Source organism: Garra rufa, chromosome 25, assembly GCF_049309525.1.
Source record: "Garra rufa chromosome 25, GarRuf1.0, whole genome shotgun sequence".
NCBI lineage: Eukaryota > Metazoa > Chordata > Actinopteri > Cypriniformes > Cyprinidae > Garra > Garra rufa.
In genome coordinates, this window is record NC_133385.1 from 29268081 (window position 1) to 29290308 (window position 22228).

Below are 22228 nucleotides of genomic sequence, written 5' to 3' on the forward strand. Positions count from 1 at the left end.
TCGTAAACCTCCATTTCCTTGCAAATGATATTAAATTAAGAAAAACTAGTTAAATAGGTGAAATAAAACGTTTTTAACGTAAATGAATACATTTAATGGAAGAATCAGCCGTATGTTTAGAAGCTGCATAGAAAGTTTTCACTCCTACACTGTACTTAATATTCATGAGCCAAACCTCAATTTAAATAACGTGAGGCGTCAGAACACAACGCAGAGTTAACGGTGTCTCTGATTGTGTTTCAAACAGAAATCGTCTCTCAAAACATAGATTTGCTCATTTAATGACTCTGACTCTAACTGAACTTCGGTCTTCTCTCCGAGAAAAACGTGCCAGATTTCACCTGTTTACTATCACTATCTCCTAAATTAAAACTTTTTTAATCTGTGTGAGAGCTGAGGTGTTCAGGCAAGTTAGTCGATTTTAACCGAAAGAATGCTCTTTCTTTCAAGAAGTGCATTTTACATAAATGTCATATGGAGCATATGTCCCGTTCTCCCTTGTTCACCAAATTATAATCATACATCTATACGTTCATGTTCTTAAGAGAGTGTCATTTTAAATATAGAGTGTCTAATACAATCTTTTTTTTAAATCAGAGCTGTATGAGATATACGGTATTTATTTCTATCTGGTCTTCTAGAGAGAAATTGTGTCACAGACACGGATCTGCACTTTCTATTTTAGCTATTGCACATGAACTTGTTAGTGGCCTTGATTTTGAAGATGTTATATACCAGTTTGCACAGTTAAAGTCCAGAAAAAAGCCATTGTAAGATGTGTTTGCCAAATGAAGGCATTTCAAATTCAAACATGCACTTCCTCATTATTTAGGACTAAAGTTGTGTGTTTTGCCAGATTATATAGCATTTATTTGATCTTGTCTTCTTCAGAGAACTTGTTTTGTGTATTTAGTATTGTGTAGTGTATTTATGTAGCACTAAAATGTTTAACTGGTTAATTGTGCTATAACATGTTGTTGTTCTATTTTAAAACAAGTTAAATGAGCTTATAGGATCAAAATGTTTATGATCAAATAGTGATACTGCATTTTATTTTTATTTTTTTCCTTGAGGTGCCAGCTTTATGAAAATACTGTAAATTATTGTGGAGGGATAACTGGCAGATTTCAAATTGTTTGTGTTGGACTAATAACTTGATTGCATTGTCTTCTGTGATAGCTCTATCAATTCCATACATTTCTATTGGGAATAAGTGTTGTTAAATAAACAATGGTTTGAAAGTGGTTGCTTATCTATTCATTTTTTGTGAAAATGGATGAAACTTCCCTCCCTCTCAATGTAGTGGGTCAATTTTACCAGATTATACAGATGCTGATGTGTTTTGTTTTCATAGCATCATATGTGAGTGAATGTCGTTGATAGGGGACATAGTAGTGCATTTGTAGTTCTATGAGCATTTAAATATTTGTAAATCAAAATATGATGAAAGTTAGGATTTGAAGTATTGAGTATATTTACTGTATATTATATTAATATATTCGATATATGACCATATTATGGTGATGATGGGGCCCTTGAATATTGTTGCCCAGGGTACAACAAAGTGTTAATCTGGCCCTGCTTACGGCGCTTGCGTATACTACGGCAGAGCGCGTTCACATGTAACGAGTCGAATGTTAAACTCGTGCTCGTGACAGAAGGACGTGACTGTGTATCAAAGGTAAAAAATGATACTGTTTCTTGCAAAAACCGATCGTTTCGTGTCTTAGGACATCAATGTATTGTCACAAGCCGCAGGGTGTAATTTGGATTTGTCTGTGCATGTTTTTACTTTTAAAGGTCTGGTGCAAATCTATGTCCATTATTTGGCTGACAGACTGCACCGGTTTTCGTTAAAAATCTTCGTCGCTCTGACTATGTCACCTTCTTCGTTGCTCTGATTGGTTGTAGCGCTATCCTATTGCGTGGAGAGGGAGTTTGAAAGACAACCCTTTATCCCACCCCTCCGGTTGAGCCCTGTCTATGGAGAGTGCCCAGACCCTACATTTATGTGGGTCTGGCTTGTCAGGCTAGTTTAAATCCAGTTAAACGTATGATTTCAAAATAGTTGTCAGGTGACAGTTTACATTTGTAAACTGAGTAAGTGTTACTCGTCCTAATTGCATTTTTACTAGTAACAATTCAATTACAGAGCTCTAAAATTCAATATTTACTAGTAACAATTCAATTAGAGAGCTCTACAAATTAATTTCTACTAGTCAAAAAACACATTGAAGATATGTTTAATTGTAGAAGCATGTAATTGAATTAAATAGCTCTCTAATTCAGTTCTTACTAATAACAATTGAATTAGAGAGCTCTCTAATTGGAATTCTTACTAGTAAAAATTGTATTATAGAGCTCTGTAATTGAATTGTTCCTATTAAAAATGCAATTACGACGAGTAACGCTTCCCTAATGCTAAAATGGCTTCCCATACCTGAGGCAAGACCAGCCAATGCGCATGCACAGTAATAAGCATGTTATGACTGCGCATACCCATTGGCTGGTCTAGCTTGAAAAATAAGCCTTTTAAGTGCTATTTGAGCATAAGAAACAACATTAATGGGGCAGTTCATTTCAGATTTTGTTGCTGATTTGAAACATGTAATTTAATTGCGAGATGAGCTGGAGAGATTTCAGGATTCCCCCATGCATTTAGATAGGACTTGGTCTTGTATGAGTTGTCCGGAGGCGTTGCAACTATGGCCAATGAAAAACAGCAAGACGCCACACAATAACCAAAGACAAAAATCTGTATTTCTGAATCTACCGCACACAAAAAAACAGCACAACCAATGTAGTCTGATTCCACAATAAATGCGTTCTTTTTTGTGAATAAAACAGACAGCTTAAAAATAACTGTTTAATTCAGTGTAGTTACTGACTTGTAGTAAAAGACAGACTTTAAGCATTAGTGCTCTGATTGTGGGTGCTCTGTTTACCCCTCCTCTCCAAATAAATAATGACCAAAACCTTTGTGTTCTAGTGTTATTACTTTTCAATTCCATGTAATAATTTTTAAACAAAACAAATTTAAGATAGATTTAAAGGAACCGTATTTAAGAAATTTATTTCAGTTAATCATAAAATGGCCCTGACATGTCACTAGACATTAAGAAATCATGTTCATTTCAAATACTGACAACAGTGGTCCGGCCAGGATATTGTCATTTAATAGTGAAACTTGCAGCCCACAACTGATGTTCCTGTTGCTTAGCCAAGCGGCAACCTCCCGCTCTCTCTATTGAAACCAACACGGAAGTGACTTAAACTGCAATTCATCAACTGGCCGCTAGAGACTAGCTGCAAAAGGGAGTCAGTCCCATTGACTCCCTATGTTAAAATGCCCAACTTTGCAGCAGAAAAAAGTAGGTTTACAGCCTGGTTCAAAAAATGGTTTTGGTCTGTATAGCTAGTTTTGCCCTTCATGTCAACTGTGAGGGGGGTGAATTTTTTTATAACTCATCCGTTTAAGTTATATTAAGCCTTAAAGTTCAGCATAATTAAGGGCGTAGCCACTTGAGTGACAGGGGGATTGCCGCTGCTGTCACCACTGTCGCACTAGGCGGGCGTGGTTTCAGCAACCAGCTCCACCCACGTCCCGCCTCTTTGCCCATTTTTGATTATCCGGGAGTGACGCGATTCCAAGATGGCGACGGCCGACTCCCGCCCACTATGAGCTTCAAAATAGCGCTTCAGAATCCTACGGGTGACGTCACGGATACTACGTCCATATTTTTTTACTGTCTATGAGCTTAGCTGGCAACCTCGAGTCAGGGGGGGAGGGGATACACCGTTCTACAGTATTTTGAAAGTGATTGCAGTACCAGTTTTGGCCACAATCCTACATGTTCTTTTTTTTGACATTTTTCAAAAATGTCACTGAGGATAAAATTATTTTAAAACATAAAATTACTTAAAAGTATTCAAAGTTCAATTATGCAGTAACTGACAAATAAGCACAAGTCAACCTGCCGTACCAAACAAGACCAAAAGACATATAAACTCATATACAGATCCATTCAGAATCACTAAACACTCTAAAAATGACAAATTAATGTGTGGAAACTCAGCGATCTGAAGGCGACTCATCATCAGTGGGCAATTCCTCTGTCAAAACAAGTGATCGTATCTGTGTTTGAAGCGTCCGATGCCCATATGTACAGTCGTGGCCAAAAGTTTTGAGAATGACAGTTTTTTGCAAAGTTTGCTGCTAAACTGCTTTTAGATGTTTGTTTCAGTTGTTTCTGTGATGTACTGAAATATAATTACAAGCACTTTATACGTTTCAAAGGCTTTTATCGACAATTACATGACAGTCAGTATTTGCAGTGTTGGCCCTTCTTTTTCAGGACCTCTGCAATTCGACTGGGCATGCTCTCAATCAACTTCTGGGCCAAATCCTGACTGATAGCAACCCATTCTATCATAATCACAGTTTGTCAGAATTAGTGGGTTTTTGTTTGTCCACCCACCTCTTGAGGATTGACCACAAGTTCTCGATTGGATTAAGATCTAGGGAGTTTCCAGGTCATGGACCCAAAATTTCAACGTTTGGGTCCCCGAGTCACTTAGTTATCACTTTTGCCTTATGGCACGGTGCTCCATCGTGCTGGGAAATGCATTGTTCTTCACCAAACTGTTGTTGGATTGTTGGAAGTTGCTGTCGGGAAGAGGCTTCATCGGAGAATATGACTTTGCCCCAGTCCTCAGCAGGCCATTCGCCATACTTTTTGCAGAAGATCAATCTGTCCCTGATGTTTTTTTGTTTTTTTTTGGAGAGAAGTGGCTTCTTTGCTGCCCTTCTTGACACCAGGCCATCTTCCAAAAGTCTTTGCCTCACTGTGCGTGCAGATGCGCTCACACCTGCCTGCTGCCATTCCTGAGCAAGCTCTGCACTGGTGGCACTCCGATCCTCATTAGGAGACGATCCTGGCGCTTGCTGGACTTTCTTGGACGCCCTGAAGCCGCCTTAACAAGAATTGAACCTCTTTCCTTGAAGTTCTTGGTGATCCTATAAATTGTTGATTTAGGTGCAATCTTAGTAGCCACAATATCCTTGTCTGTGAAGCCATTTTTATGCAACGCAATGATGGCTGCACGCATTTCTTTGCAGGTCACCATGGTTAACAATGGAAGAACAATGATTTCAAGCATCACCCTCCTTTTAACATGTCAAGTCTGCCATTCTAACCCAATCAGCCTGACATAATGATCTCCAGTCTTGTGCTCGTCTACATTCTCACCTGAGTTAACAAGACGATTACTGAAATGATCTCAGCAGGTCCTTTATTGACAGCAATGAAATGCAGTGGAAAGTTTTTTTCGGGATTAAGTTAGTTTTCATGGCAAAGAAGGACTATGCAATTCATCTGATCACTCTTCGTAACATTCTGGAGTATATGCAAATTGCTATTATAAAAACTTAAGCAACAACTTTTCCAATTTCCAATATTTATGTAATTCTCAAAACTTTTGGCCACGACTGTATATTAACACCACTGTCATTAACACAATCATTTTTATACTCTACAAACTGTATATTGTATCCCGTAACCTTAACTATTGTCAAAAATCATTGTTTAAAATATGTTTTCCTCATGTGGACAAAAAATGTATAGTATACATAATCAATACCAGGACACCTACATGCACTTACCACATGAGACTGGTGCAATGGTTATATTTAGAATGGAATACTAGTTTACCAGCTCACTACATACTGAATTTACACATTATACTACTTACTATGTGAATATATATTGCCCCAGAAGGACCCGTTACTGCAGCTGGTCTCTCTTCAAAAGGCGTCAGGCTGCTGGAAGCTGGACGCCACACTGGCTGATGCATTTGAGATAACGGAGGACGAGCTGACCAATCAGAAACCAGCACAGGTGAGAGATGTGATCAAATAATAAGACAGCAGTGATTGTGTCCAGGGTCCAGTAACAAATGAAGTGGATGATGATTTGTCTACAGGTGGATGGGTCAGTATGGGCCACTCTCCTGGCTCTGATCTGGTTATACGGCTGTAAAATAGAGCAGCAGGTGGAGTGGCAGTTTGTGGCCATGAAGGCAGCGTCATGGATTGGCTCTCAGAAAGGTGAGATCTCCATTCCAGACCACATTCATTCAGTCAGCGTTCGTCAAGAGACGTTGGAGCAAATATCTTCAGTTCTCTGTCACACACTGATGATTTAAGTGTTTGTGTGTTTTAGTGGTCGATCTGTCCTATTGTGTGTTTGTGTGTGTGTGTGTGTGTGTGTGTGTGTGTGTGTGTGCACCTGGTATTCATCACGTTGTGGGGACCAAATGTCCCCACAAGGATAGGAATACCAGTAGATTTTGACCTTGTGGGGACATTTCTCAGGTCCCCATGAGGAAACAGGCTTATAAATCATGCACAATGAGTTTTTTTGAGGAAGTAAAAGTGTGCACAATCTCCTGTGAGGGCTAGGTTTAGGTGTAGGGTAGGTGTAGGGCGATAGAAAATACGGTTTGTACAGTATGAAAACCATTACGCCTATGGAATGTCCCCATAAAACATGTAAACCCAACATGTGTGTGTGTGTGTGTGTGTGTGTGTGTGTGTGTGTGTGTGTGTGTGTGTGTGTGTGTGTGTGTGTGTGTGTGTATCAGTGTTTATTTGAAGCTGTTGGACCGGTCTTTATTCAATGATTTTCACACAGCCAAAGAGTGGTTAAAATGGTTACTTTATTGAAATTTGGGTGACAACACAATGCTGAGACTACTATTAAAGTAAAAAAAAGAAGAATCTTACCAAGTTTTCCTGCAATAATAAAACCAAACACCTTACTATAATCCATAGAGCTAATATTTGAATTCCATATCATGATGTCCCTATATTTCAACATACATTTAATTTAGATAAAGTATGCTAGCTACTACAACAGTTATTGATATAACCAGGAGAGATCAATAATGATGAACGTCTTTGTATTACCATCTTTTAAAGGTTGACATATTAATATATTTAAAGGAATACAATTTTGTGATTTTTCATATCATATTCTCTTTGTTCCACAATGGTCCATGAGTAAGCAGCATCTCAATGAGGTACGAAGTCAACAGGCACGTCCTGTAAATAAGTTTAATTAAACCAGTTTCTCATTTTTACTTACCTGTGTTTTTCTTTTTTAGCTTCTACTTACCTCAGATTGAAATTTGGCATTGTGGTTCTGTGAGTATTGTTGAAACTTGTATGATACATAGTTTGTAATGTTTCCCATGTCTGAACTGCTTTGGTTTAAAGCTAAATTACTAAATGAAAATATTAATTTCAAGTTTTGTTATTTATTTCAGATTAAAGCTTGTAGACCAATGGGTACCAATGACAGCACCCTCTATGGCTGCTATAACAGGAACTTCTGGCAGCAGGACAGATGATTATTGGCAACCTTGAGCCCTTGGGTCTGGACAGACACGGCAGCAAGCCTGGAGAGTAAGGTTGCTGAGACTGGTATCTCTAGGACTGAGATGGTCTTGGGTCTGTGAATCATTGGGCCAGCCATGACCAGAATGAATGGCATTTAGAGAGAGCGCTTTAGGCAGCCATGACAAGAACCTCTCAACTGGCAGTGGCAGGGGAGCTCTGGGAGCTCTGGCATTGTGGAGCTGAAGACAGAGAGCTCTGGCATTGGCACAGCTGTGGTAGGAACCTCAGGAATGGAGTGGCCATGATGGGACAAACAAAAAGAGACAACCAAAAGAAGTATGTACATGTATACAATATGTACACATACCTCCGGAAGCAGTACCGCCAGACGCTAATACTGCTACCTCAAGCCAGGGCGCAAGACGCTTCACGTGGCTTGCCTGCCCCGCAAGACGCAAAGGCGAGAGGAGGGATGTCAGCCCGCTAAGACGCTAAGCTGCATGAGAGACACCAACTGGAGTGGTCTTATGAGACGACCTGAAACAACAGAAAAAACAACAGGTTTGACCTTTTGGTTCCTTCCCGTAATATTTTTTTAAGCTGATCTCAGGTTCACTACCTTAAACCAGTTGTGGGACATGATTCGCCCCAGGCCAAGTCGCCGACTTGGCTTCTCGTGGAGGAGAGCCCTGAGGAGGTGACAGCATTCTGTGCAGGAAGACGGGAAGGACGTTTGGTAACCTTACACTTGACATCTGCTCTATTTGATTGCTATTCTATTTGATAAGCTGTAAGATGTTTTACATGTGTTAGTTATTTTTGTGATGAAGATCTCACCTTTTGACAGGCCGGGTTTGGACCACTGCTTGTACTCCAGCAGGAAGAGGTCGTAGTCACAAGGCAAGCGTCCACACAGCAGTGTGAACATCACGACCCCTAGTGACCAGACCGTCGCTGGCCCGCCGTAGTACTTCCGCATGCGGTGGTACTCTGGAGGGGAGTACGCTGCTGTGCCTGGAGGAGAGCAGAGTTTGTATAATGTGTAAGTTTGCTTTTGGACAGGAGAAATGATCCATATCTATTAGGATAGAGGAAATTAATTATATCATACATACCACAGTATGACCAGTACGGTGTCCTCCTCAGAATGTCCCCACATCCGAAGTCAATCAGCTTGACTTCAGATGTCTCCCTGTTTATCAGGAGGTTCTGGAGTTTGACGTCACGGTGGAGCACTCCGCGGAGGTAGCACATGTTTGCAGCGTGAGCCACCTGCCGCATGATCTTCCTTGTTGTTTCTTCGTCGAGGCTTCCACCCTGACGCCTGATGAACTCCAGCAGATTCTCACAGGGAGAGGGACATTCGAGGACCATGACGAAGTGGTCAGGGTGGTCCGTCCAGTCCAGCAGCCTGATGATCTCTGGCACGCTGGGACCCTTGTTTACCAGGATGGTGAGGGCGATCTCTTTTGGAAGGGGGTTTGGATGATCGGGCTAAAGGAGTTGAGTTTTTATGATGGTTACATGAGGGTGGTTTCCCAAATAGGGACTTGTGTTAATGTTAATATTAGATGTTGGATGTTGTTTATATAGTGCAATGTACTTACAATGACAATACATTCTGTGTTTGTGGTCTTAGTGACATATTTCAAAGCCACCTGTTGAACAAAACAAAAAACTTCATTTAAGAAATGCAAACAGGGTTAAGAATATAGGATGAGGAAAAGACAAGGCAAACATTTACTCTCTTGTTAATGCATTATTTATATTTACTTACTTTAAGATCATCATCCAAACGTCTCCCTTCATACACCACGCCGAAGCCACCTTTCCCCAGCTGATCACCAATGGTGTAGCGGCTGAAGATGTAGTCTATTAAAAAAATAAATCAACCTGGACTTGTGATGTGTCAGGCAGTATTCACAATAAAACTTACTCAAAACTTTTTTCATGTAATTATACATGTAATTAATGGATATTTCAAGTTTGAACACACATTAGTACGTATAGACATAAAACAGTAATGTTTTTAACATGTCACGGAATAAAGATCTAATCATGGCCTTGAAGTGGATTTTAGTACAACATTTAGTACATTTTGATATTGTGTTTGATCATAGTAGTTTTTATATGATCAAAGTAGAGCTGTTTAGAAACAACACATTTTCATAACATGGTTGTGTGATTTACCATCACTACTTCTTCCAGCCCATGCCACCTTCCTCTTCTCTCCCTCATCCTGCTGCTGCTCCACCTCTCCCTGACCTGAGCTGCTCTTTGGAGGCTGTTTTTTGGCAGCTCGGAAGAAAGAGCGAAGCCTCCGCCACCACTTCTTACTCTTTCTTTTCTCCTCAGCTCTCCCTGCCTCCTTCCTCTCCTCCTTCTCCTCCTCCTTCCTCTCTTTCTCCTCACCCCCTTCCTCTCCTTCTCGTCTTCCCTCCTCTTCTCCTACTCCTCCTATCTCCTCTCCTTCTCCTCCTTCTTTTCCCTCCTTTCCTACTCCTACTCCTCCTATCTCCTCTCCTTCTCCTCCTTCTTTTCCCTCCTTTCCTACTCCTACTCCTCCTACCTCCTCTCCTCCTCCTCCAGCATCAACAGGGGTCTCATCGCGGGGAGGAGGATGTTGAACCGCGGTGTTGGTGCCGGGTTTTGGGGGTGTACTAAGATGTTGATCGTACACCTCGCCAACTGTCATCGGTCTTACTTTGGTAGCTCGCTGTCCCATCGCTGTGAAAACACTGAACACCAGTGGTGTAGTGGAGGGTATACGCAGGTATACGGCGTATACCCACTTCTTTATCAGGCGGATTTGCGTATACCCACTTCTAAATCCCCTCTAATGTGCACTATTAGTGCATTAGCCAAAATCATGAGAGTCCACAACATCCAGTCATATGTGAATAAATACAAATATTCACTAAGAACACCCAATAAAGACAGTGACGCTGCAGTCAGGACCGTGGCGTCGGCTTGCTTTTTGATTGCGCCAGCTCCATCTCCCGCACCAGTAGTGTAGCGCGGGGCACAAACTACCGCGGGGTTAGTTTTAACACTTGTGGTTTAAATATTTCCACACATGCTAGCTTAACCAAATTTCCTACTTGCCATAGCAGCATATGGAGAGAAAAAAGCGCGCCAAAATTTAAAAGCCTTTTGAAGATATCGCTGAATATTTATTTTATCATAGTAAAAGTAAATTTCTGGCTAAAGTACTGTTGTGCTCCCGGTTGTTTAATGTTCGTGGAGGCGTGAAGGACAAAACACAACAACGTTATTCCGTTTCAGGAACTTTACTTTGTAAAATATGACTTACAACAGCGGGATTAATGCTCTTGCCCAGTGCAAATGGGTTCTCTTACGAGAGGTCTCTCGTACTGCGTAAGCGTTAAGCTTACGCTTGGGGAAAATCCTTTCCGCGAGAGATATTGAAGCCAAAAAATTATCCTTAATTTTGTATTAATGTAAAACGCGTTGCCGCAGTGAGCAGACATAGGCGAGGCGTATTGCTTGCCTATTGGCTGCTCTGCAGCAACTGCAGCACCTATCGAGCGAGGCTTGGCGCGAAACCAGCTCCAATGAGAGCCTTTCGCGCCTAATACGTCATCTCCCGCCGAAAGTGGCGTGATCCAAGCCTATAAATATCGCTCGAAGGTAGCTACACTCTGATTTTTTCATCCTTCAAGCGAAGCTCACGCATCGCTGGAGCCGGAGAAGAAGCCGCCGTCGACTGCAAGCATCTCAGCGGGACGAGCCATTGGAACTGCTGGCCACGCCGCCTTCCGTGCCTTCCTGCTGCGCTTTCCGGCGCCTATATCCTTTATAATCCTTTATAATCTACAGTGTGTGTCGCCGCTGCGATACACACTGTTTCTCTAAGAGAGCAAAGTGTCTTTTTAAAGATGCTTTCATACGGCTCGTGCAGATGCCAATGGCGACTCTGAGGACTTGCCTTGCCTTCTTCACTGAGACTGCTCCCCCGCCCGCGCGGTGTCGCGCCGTAAAAAGCGCTGTGCCCAGCGGGCCCCGGACCCTTCCTCCAGATGACAAAGCTCGCCGGTTCGCCCGCCTGCTTCATCGACCTCGTCAGCCTCTGTTCCGGACGTAAAGCGGCCGCTGTATGCCACCGCTTCCATCGACGCCGCTGACGAGGGGGGCCATGAAGGAGGAAGAGGATTTCCGTTTCCCGCCAAAGCGGGAACGCGCATGCTGCTCAGAAGAGGCGATAGCAGCCCACTTATGTCTGCCCTCCGCTGGACGGCGTGCTAAGTCGGCCCTCCCCTCTAAAGCTTGCCGTCAGACGTCAAACCTGCTTCGCCGCGCTCTCGCCGCCGCCTAGCCGCGTCAGCGCTGCGTAACATGGTCTCTCACCGTTGCTGAGAGGCACCCGTGGTTAACGCTTTCTGACGTTTTTCTCGTCTGGCCGCCGCCCCGCCAGACGCGGCCCGCGGCCCAGGATTGAGTTGAAACCTGAGCCTCCGAAATCGTCCTAGCACATCTGGGAAAACGACAGTGTACGAGTCCCGCGGTTGCCGGACCCCCACCAAAGTTATTCGCTCGTCCAGTTCCAGGAAATGTGACTGTTCCAGTGTTTTCTGCAGCCAACAAACCGGCTCCGTCGCCCGTTTGCCTGCACACAAAAGTCGTTCCCACGGCTACACAGATAAACCCCCAATAAAGTGTATTATCTGGTGTCCCGGCCACGGCCGATGGTGTTTCATGTGTCGTATGAATATGCCCACTAACCAGTGCTCATCTCTACACACAAACACAGCGCACATAAAATCGACTCGGATCGATTGCGCGTCACACGTGGTAAATGTGCCCGCTTCACAGTGCCCACAGACACCACATTATGCACTGTTGGTTTCTGTAAAAACGAAACCAACAGTGCATTAACTCTATGCTTTGGGATGTTAAATGTGCCCGCTTCACAGTGCTCACAGACACCTCATTATGCACGTCAACCGGTTTCTGTTAAAACGAAACCAACAGTGCATCCCGCTCTATGCAGGCGAACGTTGTTTTGGAGTGTTAAATGTGCCCGCTTCACAGTGCTCACAGACACCTCATTATGCACGTCAACCGGTTTCTGTAAAAACGAAACCAGGAGTGCGTTCGCTCTATGCAGGCGAACGCTGTTTGGAGTGTTGAACGCCGGTGCGCGAGTCCCGCGGCTGCCAGACTCCCACCGAAAGTATTCGCTCGCTCAGCTCCAAGAAATGTGGCTGTTCCAGCGTTATCCGCAGTCATCAAGCCGGCGCTGCAGCCTGCTTGTCTGCACTCAAGAGCCGTTCTCACGGCTACCCAATTAAATCCTCAAAGGAGTGTATTTTCGGGTGTTCCGGCCATAGCCGAAGGTGTTTTGTGTGTAGCTCGCATGCACATACACATGAGCACATCCTGTCATACAAAACCCGCGCACATAAAGTCGACCCGAATCGGCTGCGCTTCACATGTGATAAATGTGCCCACCCCAGAGTGCCCACACATATCACATCAGGCAGGTCTTACGGTTTCTGTAAAAACGAACCGGACGACGCCCCGTTTACACGGCTAAAGGCTGCGCTGAGTGTGTTGAATGTGCCCGTTACTACGCAACCACATATACACACAAAGATAGCAGTCCCCGCGGTCAGTGTACCCCGAGCCTCGAATGTCACAGTCACTCGTGCGTCACAACGCACCGAAGCGACTCCGTTATTGACAGATCGGAGCGCGCTTCGCACCTACCCCCTTGCGTTACAGGTAAATGCATGGGAAAAGCTCCCAGGGGTTTCACAATGGGTGCTGGACATTATTAAAGGAGGCTATTCGCTACAGTTTCACCGACTTCGCATGTGGTATATGTGCCCACCCCAGAGTGCCCACACATATTACATCAGGCAGGTCTTACGGTTTCTGTAAACCGGACGACGCCCAGTATACGCGGCTTAAAGCTGCATCGAGTGTGTTAAATGTGCCGTTATCACGCAACCACATATACACACAGAGAAAGCAGTCCCCGCGGTCAGCGTACCCCGAGCCTTGCATGTCACAGACACCGAAGCGGCTCCGTTAGTAACAGATCGGAGCGCGCTTCGCACCCACCCCTCGCATTACATGATAGATGCATGGGAAAAACTCCCAGGGGTCTCAAAATGGGTGCTGGACATTATAAAGAGAGGCTATTCGCTCCAGTTTCGACGACGCCCTCGCCGTTACACGGCGCGCGTCGAGACCACGATAAAGGCAGATGCAGCACACCTGCTACGAGCCGAAGTGACCACTAGATCTAAGGCAACTGAACAAAGCGCTAGTGAAGCGAAAGTTCAGAATGCTCACAACCAAGAAAATCCTCGCACAAGTGTGCCGAGGAGACTGGTTTGTGTCAGTGGATCTGAAAGACGCGTATTTTCAAATACAGATAGCGTCGCGTCACAGGCGATTTTTGAGATTCGCCTTCGAGGGCCAAGCTTATCAGTACACAGTCCTGCCATTCGGTTTGTCCCTAGCACCCCGTACATTTACAAAGTGCATGGACGCAGCGCTCGCCCCGCTCAGACAGAAAGGCGTGCGAATACTGAATTATTTGGACGATTGGCTGATTTTAGCGCAATCTCACTCAATGCTCAGGGAACACACGACCATGTTACTCGATCACCTCGAGAACTTGGGTTTGAAAGTCAATTGGGAGAAAAGCTCGCTGAACCCCAGCCAGAATATCTCCTTCCTGGGCATAGAAGTGGACTCGCTGGCAATGACAGCTGACGAAGCTTTCGTCAGTGCGCGCGCTGAACGTTCAGAGCGCAGTGAGCGCGCTCTGCCGCAGCAAGTCTGCCCCGCTCAAGACCTTTCAAAGAGTGTTAGGTCTTATGGCCTCAGCATCATCGGTTCTACAGTTAGGGATGCTCTGCATGCGCCCACTGCAGTTCTGGCTGAGAGCGCGAGTGCCGCGCCGAGCGTGGGCGTCCGGTCGACTCCGTCTCACGATCAATCAGAGATGCGTTACAGCCCTGATGCCGTGGAGAACAGCCGGCTGGTACCAAACAGGTGTCACTCTAGAGAGACCCTCGAAGGTGAAAGTAGTGTCCACGGATGCGTCCACCTCGGGATGGGGAGCGCTGCTAGACGGCAGACCGTCGTTCGGCCAGTGGTCAGAACGCGAGAAATCGCTGCATATCAACTGCCTCGAAATGATGGCAGTGGAGAATGCGCTGACATATTTTCTTCCCTTATTGAAGGGAAGTCATGTATTAGTCCGCTCCGACAACATATCGGTAGTGGCTTACATAAATCGCCAGGGCGGTCTCAGGTCCAGAAAACTACATGCACTTGCAGAACGCCTTCTGGTATGGGCTCATCGCAACCTGTGCTCGCTGAGGGCAGCGCACGTGCGGGGGACCCTAAATGTAGGACCAGACAGACTGTCCAGGAACAATGTTCCGGCGGGCGAATGGTCACTGCACCCTCAGACGGTGCAACTATTATGGAAAACATTCGGCAGAGCGGAGATAGATCTATTTGCATCTCAGGACAACGCTCATTGTCTAGAATTCTTTTCCAAAGCCAAGGACGCGCTAGCCCATGCGCGGCCCCGCCGTCCTCTTTATGCTTTTCCCCCAGTCTCTCTCCTACCTCAGGTGATAGAGAGGGTGAAGGAGGAAGGGTGTGCAATACTGCTAATAGCGCCGTTTTGGGGGAACCAGCCTTGGTTCCCAGCGCTGATGCAGATGACGAGCATCGCACCGTGGCCAATACCTGTGAGGAGAGACCTCCTCTCGCAGGCGGGCGGCGCGATTTGGCACCCTCACCCCGAGCTGTGGTCCCTTCATGTATGGGTCACCAGGGAATATATGATGAACTCCCCACAGGAGTGATATCAACGATCACACAGGCTAGGGCGCCATCTACTAGACGGCTCTATGCCTCGAAGTGGTCGATATTTGCGGACTGGTGCACAGCCCGCGGATCCTCACCCACAGACTGTGGAGTGACAGATGTACTTTCCTTCCTACAAGAGCTGCTGGACAAGGGCAGGTCCCCGTCCACGCTCAAAGTTTATGTGGCGGCCATAGCAGCGTTCTCGAGGACAACGCTAGGTCAGTCAATAGGGAGGAATGATTTAATCATACGCTTCCTTAGGGGAGCTAAGAGATTAAATCCACCCAGACCGCCTTCAGTCCCAACTTGGGACCTTTCTGTGGTGCTGGACGCTATGAAGGGCGGACCATTCGAACCACTACAGGCGGCTGAATTAAAATATCTGTCTCTTAAGGCTATATTCCTCCTAGCGCTCGCTTCAGTGAAGCGCGTAGGAGATTTGCACGCGCTCTCCGTGGGCGCGACATGCATGGAGTTTGGACCTAACGACTCTAAAGTTATACTCAAACCCAAGCATGGATATGTGCCAAAGTCTATTAACACACCGTTTAGAGCACAGGTCATCGCACTGTCTGCTCTGCCGGTTGGGAATGAAGAGGCTGACGCGAGACTCTTATGTCCAGTGAGAGCGCTAAGAGTCTATGTGTCTCGCACGTCTGCTTTTAGACAGACAGAACAGCTGTTCGTCTCGTTTTACGGGCATTCTAAAGGAATGGCTGCGTCAAAACAGACTTTATCCAGATGGATAGTGGATGCTATTGCACTGGCGTACGAGTCCAAGGGCATGCGATGCCCGCTGGGTGTCAGAGCACATTCCACGAGGGGCGTGGCCTCGTCGTGGGCTTGGTCGAGTGGAATTAACCTGCAAGACATTTGTACGGCGGCAGGCTGGGCCTCTCCGTCTACATTCATAAGATTCTACAACTTGGAGGTTCCCGCCCTACAGGCCAAGTTGCTATCGGTCTAGATATTAACAGATATCTAGACCCATGTTCCAAGTTTATCCAGGTCGTTTACCTGCCCGGATATACCAGGAGCCAGTGTTTCTAGGGTCCTAATCCCCTTATATGTTCAAGCACGTTCAAACACTATATGAACCCCGGGCTATTCGCCCTCGGGTCTATGGCATCAGATCTTGGCATGCACGGCGTTTTACATGGGGTCCCCAAGCGTAAGCTTAACGCTTACGCAGTACGAGAGACCTCTCGTAAGAGAACGTACTCGGTTACTAACGTAACCTCGGTTCTCTCAGAGAGGGAACGAGTACTGCGTACCTTGCCGTGCAAGCGCGTGCTCTGGGCGCTTTTATGATGAAAAAACCAGAGTGTAGCTACCTTCGAGCGATATTTATAGGCTTGGATCACGCCACTTTCGGCGGGAGATGACGTATTAGGCGCGAAAGGCTCTCATTGGAGCTGGTTTCGCGCCAAGCCTCGCTCGATAGGTGCTGCAGTTGCTGCAGAGCAGCCAATAGGCAAGCAATACGCCTCGCCTATGTCTGCTCACTGCGGCAACGCGTTTTACATTAATACAAAATTAAGGATAATTTTTTGGCTTCAATATCTCTCGCGGAAAGGATTTTCCCCAAGCGTAAGCTTAACGCTTACGCAGTACTCGTTCCCTCTCTGAGAGAACCGAGGTTACGTTAGTAACCGAGTACGTTTCCATCAGCATCGGAGCCTGCGAGCATACTGGCGTCTGGCTAATATAAACAAAACAGCGAACTAATCCCTACGTGATTACGTAACAGCATCTGATTGGACAACACAGAACTCACCATTTACACATACAAAACGACTGTAATTTAACTTGCATTTAATAAACGAACACTATAACAGTACACTTTTCAATTCAGTTTTAAGTATTCATTTAAAATGAGACAAATATGCTATTATTTTAATCTCCAGTTCGTTATTTATCAGTTTCGCAAACCACCAGAAGACACTAACCCCTATTATATTCCAGTCGCGCAGATGGGGAACGTTTTAACACTGTGTGACAATATGCCCCGCTGTTATTAATCTATGCTATTCTATGGCATTAGCGATGTAATTTACACTAATTACTTTTATGGATTTGTATGAGAAACCACAAGAAACAGGTGAATAAAGGCTGACAATCAATGTTTAATGTTCAGATGTTATTATTTCAAGAAATGTAAAGCATTTTGGCTCGTTTATGTGTGTGGTGTTCTATGAGAGTTGTGTGTGGAGGGAGGGGAGTGTTTTTCTGAATGTCTAAATGTGTTTCATCAATTTGTCCACATTATTTTGAACTACTGTACAGCTGTGTGTTGAGATCAGGGCCGTTCAAAGCATGGTTGCGAATGTGTTCATTGTCAAACGCAAAATTTGACTTTTTTTAAACGTCATTACTTTATTTGAAAAAGTTAACATGTATTTTATTGACAAAATATTTGAGTTTGTTGTGTATATTTTTTTCATTCGATCAGATAACATTTTAAGCTGTCATATGGTCGTGTTACAATGTGCCCCTCAAATGTTACAATGTACCTCACCTACGGGGCATGTTGTCACATTTCACTTCCTTTCTTTTTAGGTAAATAATGAAAAACGTATACACTGTAAATATGAAACAAAGCCACATATTTTTACTAGACCAGTGTGAAAGTAATGTGGACAAAAATTGTACTCTGAGCCCACGTGGTTTACATAAGGGGGGGGGGGGCGTGGGTGTTTATAAAATAAAGCGTATACCCACTTCTCCAGGCACCACTACACCACTGCTGAACACTACAATAATATCAGAATGTCATAGCTTAAGACAACATCTGTATTGCAAGCTGTATCGTATAACGTTATGTACCGTAATTGTTTTTTTAGGGTTGGCATAACAACGCAGCGTCATTGCCATAGAAACCAACGCACATTACGTAAACTGAACGAGGCTTTTCAAAACTCTAATGATTCCCGTTCAGTCCTATATCAATAAAACATGATAGAAAATAAATTACATTAAATTATTATTATTATTATTTATTTATTGCATTTAAATATATTTATAATGTATGTATATACCTATAGGTTTTAAAGCAAAAACATTTCATTATTAGTAGCAATTGTTGTGTTGCTGTTTTTAAATTCAATAAATATATTCGGTATAAAGATTAATGAATGCATACAATTTTATACTTTTTAGGCCATATGACAACACAAAATCTCTGGTCAACATGTCTTTATTTATTTATTCATTAGCTGTCAGTGTTTGTCATGTTGTTAGTTTCTCCAGTAGAGGGCGTCTATGCAACGTATAATACGTTCAGGTTTTTTTTTTTTTTTTTTTTTTTTATTAAAGAAGAATAATTGAGCAATACAAAAATATTGAAATATAAATCCAGATACACAGAATATAATAGCAATCTTAAATTGTATAACAGTGAATAAGAGGAGAAAAAACAGATAAACTAAATCAACTAATACTACATAGAAAAAATCATCAAAACATCAATAAATTAAAAAAATCAAACCTAGAAACAACTAAACAATAGTTCAAAATTTCTTCCTTTTCCCTTAAGACATATTCAAATGTTATAGCAGGGAAACATAACCAGAAAAAAATTCCTCCATGAATATGTTCAGATTTGGATTACAGTCTGGTGGAGTGAAGTCGTAAACCTCCATTTCCTTGCAAATGATATTAAATTAAGAAAAACTAGTTAAATAGGTGAAATAAAACGTTTTTAACGTAAATGAATACATTTAATGGAAGAATCAGCCGTATGTTTAGAAGCTGCATAGAAAGTTTTCACTCCTACACTGTACTTAATATTCATGAGCCAAACCTCAATTTAAATAACGTGAGGCGTCAGAACACAACGCAGAGTTAACGGTGTCTCTGATTGTGTTTCAAACAGAAATCGTCTCTCAAAACATAGATTTGCTCATTTAATGACTCTGACTCTAACGGAACTTCGGTCTTCTCTCCGAGAAAAACGTGCCAGATTTCACCTGTTTACTATCACTATCTCCTAAATTAAAACTTTTTTAATCTGTGTGAGAGCTGAGGTGTTCAGGCAAGTTAGTCGATTTTAACCGAAAGAATGCTCTTTCTTTCAAGAAGTGCATTTTTCATAAATGTCATATGGAGCATATGTCCCGTTCTCCCTTGTTCACCAAATTATAATCATACATCTATACGTTCATGTTCTTAAGAGAGTGTCATTTTAAATATAGAGTGTCTAATACAATCTTTTTTTTAATCAGAGCTGTATGAGATATACGGTATTTATTTCTATCTGGTCTTCTAGAGAGAAATTGTGTCACAGACACGGATCTGCACTTTCTATTTTAGCTAGGCTATTGCACATGAACTTGTTAGTGGCCTTGATTTTGAAGATGTTATATACCAGTTTGCACAGTTAAAGTCCAGAAAAAAGCCATTGTAAGATGTGTTTGCCAAATGAAGGCATTTCAAATTCAAACATGCACTTCCTCATTATTTAGGACTAAAGTTGTGTGTTTTGCCAGATTATATAGCATTTATTTTATCTTGTCTTCTTCAGAGAACTTGTTTTGTGTATTTAGTATTGTGTAGTGTATTTATGTAGCACTAAAATGTTTAACTGGTTAATTGTGCTATAACATGTTGTTGTTCTATTTTAAAACAAGTTAACTGAGCTTAGGATCAAAATGTTTATGATCAAATAGTGATACTGCATTTTATTTTTATTTTTTTCCTTGAGGTGCCAGCTTTTTGAAAATACTGTAAATTATTGTGGAGGGATAACTGGCAGATTTCAAATTGTTTGTGTTGGACTAATAACTTGATTGCATTGTCTTCTGTGATAGCTCTATCAATTCCATACATTTCTATTGGGAATAAGTGTTGTTAAATAAACAATGGTTTGAAAGTGGTTGCTTATCTATTCATTTTTTGTGAAAATGGATACTTCCCTCCCTCTCAATGTAGTGGGTCAATTTTACCAGATTATACAGATGCTGATGTGTTTTGTTTTCATAGCATCATATGTGAGTGAATGTCGTTGATAGGGGACATAGTAGTGCATTTGTAGTTCTATGAGCATTTAAATATTTGTAAATCAAAATATGATGAAAGTTAGGATTTGAAGTATTGAGTATATTTACTGTATATTATATTAATATATTCGATATATGACCATATTATGGTGATGATGGGGCCCTTGAATATTGTTGCCCAGGGTACAACAAAGTGTTAATCTGGCCCTGCTTACGGCCCTGCATACTACGGCAGAGCGCGTTCACATGTAACGAGTCGAATGCTAAACTCGTGCTCGTGACAGAAGGGCGTGACTGTGTATCAAAGGTAAAAAATGATACTGTTTCTTGCAAAAACCGATCGTTTCGTGTCTTAGGACATCAATGTATTGTCACAAGCCGCAGGGTGTAATTTGGATTTGTCTGTGCATGTTTTTACTTTTAAAGGTCTGGTGCAAATCTATGTCCATTATTTGGCTGACAGACTGCACCGGTTTTCGTTAAAAATCTTCGTCGCTCTGACTACGTCACCTTCTTCATTGCTCTGATTGGTTGTAGGGCTATTGCGTGGAGCAGGAGTTTGAAAGACAACCGTTTATCCCACCCCTCCGGTTGAGCCCTGTCTGTGGAGAGTGCCCAGACCCTTTATGTGGGTCTGGCTTGTCAGGCTAGTTTAAATCCAGTTAAACGTATGATTTCAAAATAGTTGTCAGGTGACAGTTTACATTTGTAAACTGAGTAAGTGTTACTCGTCCTAATTGCATTTTTACTAGTAACAATTCAATTACAGAGCTCTAAAATTCAATATTTACTAGTAACAATTCAATTAGAGAGCTCTACAAATTAATTTCTACTAGTCAAAAAACACATTGAAGATATGTTTAATTGCAGAAGCATGTAATTGAATTAAATAGCTCTCTAATTCAGTTCTTACTAATAACAATTGAATCAGAGAGCTCTTTAATTGGCATTGTTACTAGTAAAAAATTGTATTAAAGAGCTCTGTAATTGAATTGTTACTAGTAAAAATGCAATTACGACGAGTAACGCTTCCCTAATGCTAAAACGGCTTCCCATACCTGAGGCTAGACCAGTCAATGCGCATGCACAGTAATAAGCATGTTATGACTGCGCATACCCATTGGCTGGTCTAGCCTGAAAAATAAGCCTTTTAAATGCTATTTGAGCATAAGAAACAACATTAATGGGGCAGTTCATTTCATATTTTGTTGCTGATTTGAATCATGTAATTTAATTGCGAGATGAGCTGGAGAGATTTCAGGATTCCCCCATGCATTTAGATAGGACTTGGTCTTGTATGAGCTGTCCGGAGGCGTTGCAACTATGGCCAATGAAAAACAGCAAGACGCCACACAATAACCAAAGATCTGTATTTCTGAATCTACCGCACACAAAAAACAGCGCAACTAATGTAGTCTGATTCCACAATGAATGCGTTCTTTTTTGTGAATAAAACAAATCAGTGTAGTTACTGACTTGTAGTAAAAGACAGACTTTATGCATTAGTGCTCTGATTGTGGGTGCTCTGTTTACCCCTCCTCTCCAAATAAATAATGACCAAAACCTTTGTGTTCTAGTGTTATTACTTTTCAATTCCATGTAATTATTTTTAAACAAAACAAATTTAAGATAGATTTAAAGGTTTTTTACCGTTTGTAAGAAATTTATTTCAGTTAATCATAAAATGGCCCAGGCTGACATGTCACTAGACATTAAGAAATCATGTTAATTTCAAATACTTATATCACTAACAACAGTGGTCCGGCCAGGATATTGTCATTTAAAAGTGAAAGTTGCAGCCCACAACTGATGTTCCTGTTGCTTAGCCAAGCGGCAACCTCCCGCTCTCTCTGTTGAAACCAACACGGAAGTGACTTAAACTGCAATTCATCGACTGGCCGTTAGAGACTGGCTGCAAAAGGGAGTCAGTCCCATTGACTCCCCATGTTAAAATGCCCAAAAAAGTATGTTT

At 42.8% G+C, this 22228-nt stretch overlaps 1 protein-coding gene across 1 annotated transcript; it reads right to left on the reverse strand.

Moving 5' to 3' along the window:
* Positions 1-7924: 7924 nt before the first annotated feature.
* Positions 7925-10124, reverse strand: LOC141301434 (serine/threonine-protein kinase pim-1-like). The gene is made up of 8 exons (XM_073831662.1): positions 9906-10124; positions 9590-9818; positions 9177-9271; positions 9007-9057; positions 8515-8893; positions 8237-8413; positions 8019-8107; positions 7925-7936 (listed from the first exon to the last, which is right to left on the reverse strand). The coding sequence occupies exons 1-8, from the start codon at positions 10122-10124 to the stop codon at positions 7925-7927; spliced, it is 1251 nt and encodes a 416-aa protein (XP_073687763.1).
* Between the last annotated feature and the right edge of the window lie 12104 nt (positions 10125-22228).

Bases quoted from the DNA above. Each gene is read 5' to 3' on its own strand.
- LOC141301434 (XM_073831662.1), bottom strand. From the start codon at position 10,124: ATGGGACAGCGAGCTACCAAAGTAAGACCGATGACAGTTGGCGAGGTG. The intron at 9,819-9,905 runs GTAGGAGTAGGA...CGAGAAGGAGAG, and splicing joins AAGGAGAGGAGATAGGAGGA to GAAGGGGGTGAGGAGAAAGA. The intron at 8,108-8,236 runs GTGAGATCTTCA...CTTCCTGCACAG, and splicing joins CAAACCCGGCCTGTCAAAAG to AATGCTGTCACCTCCTCAGG.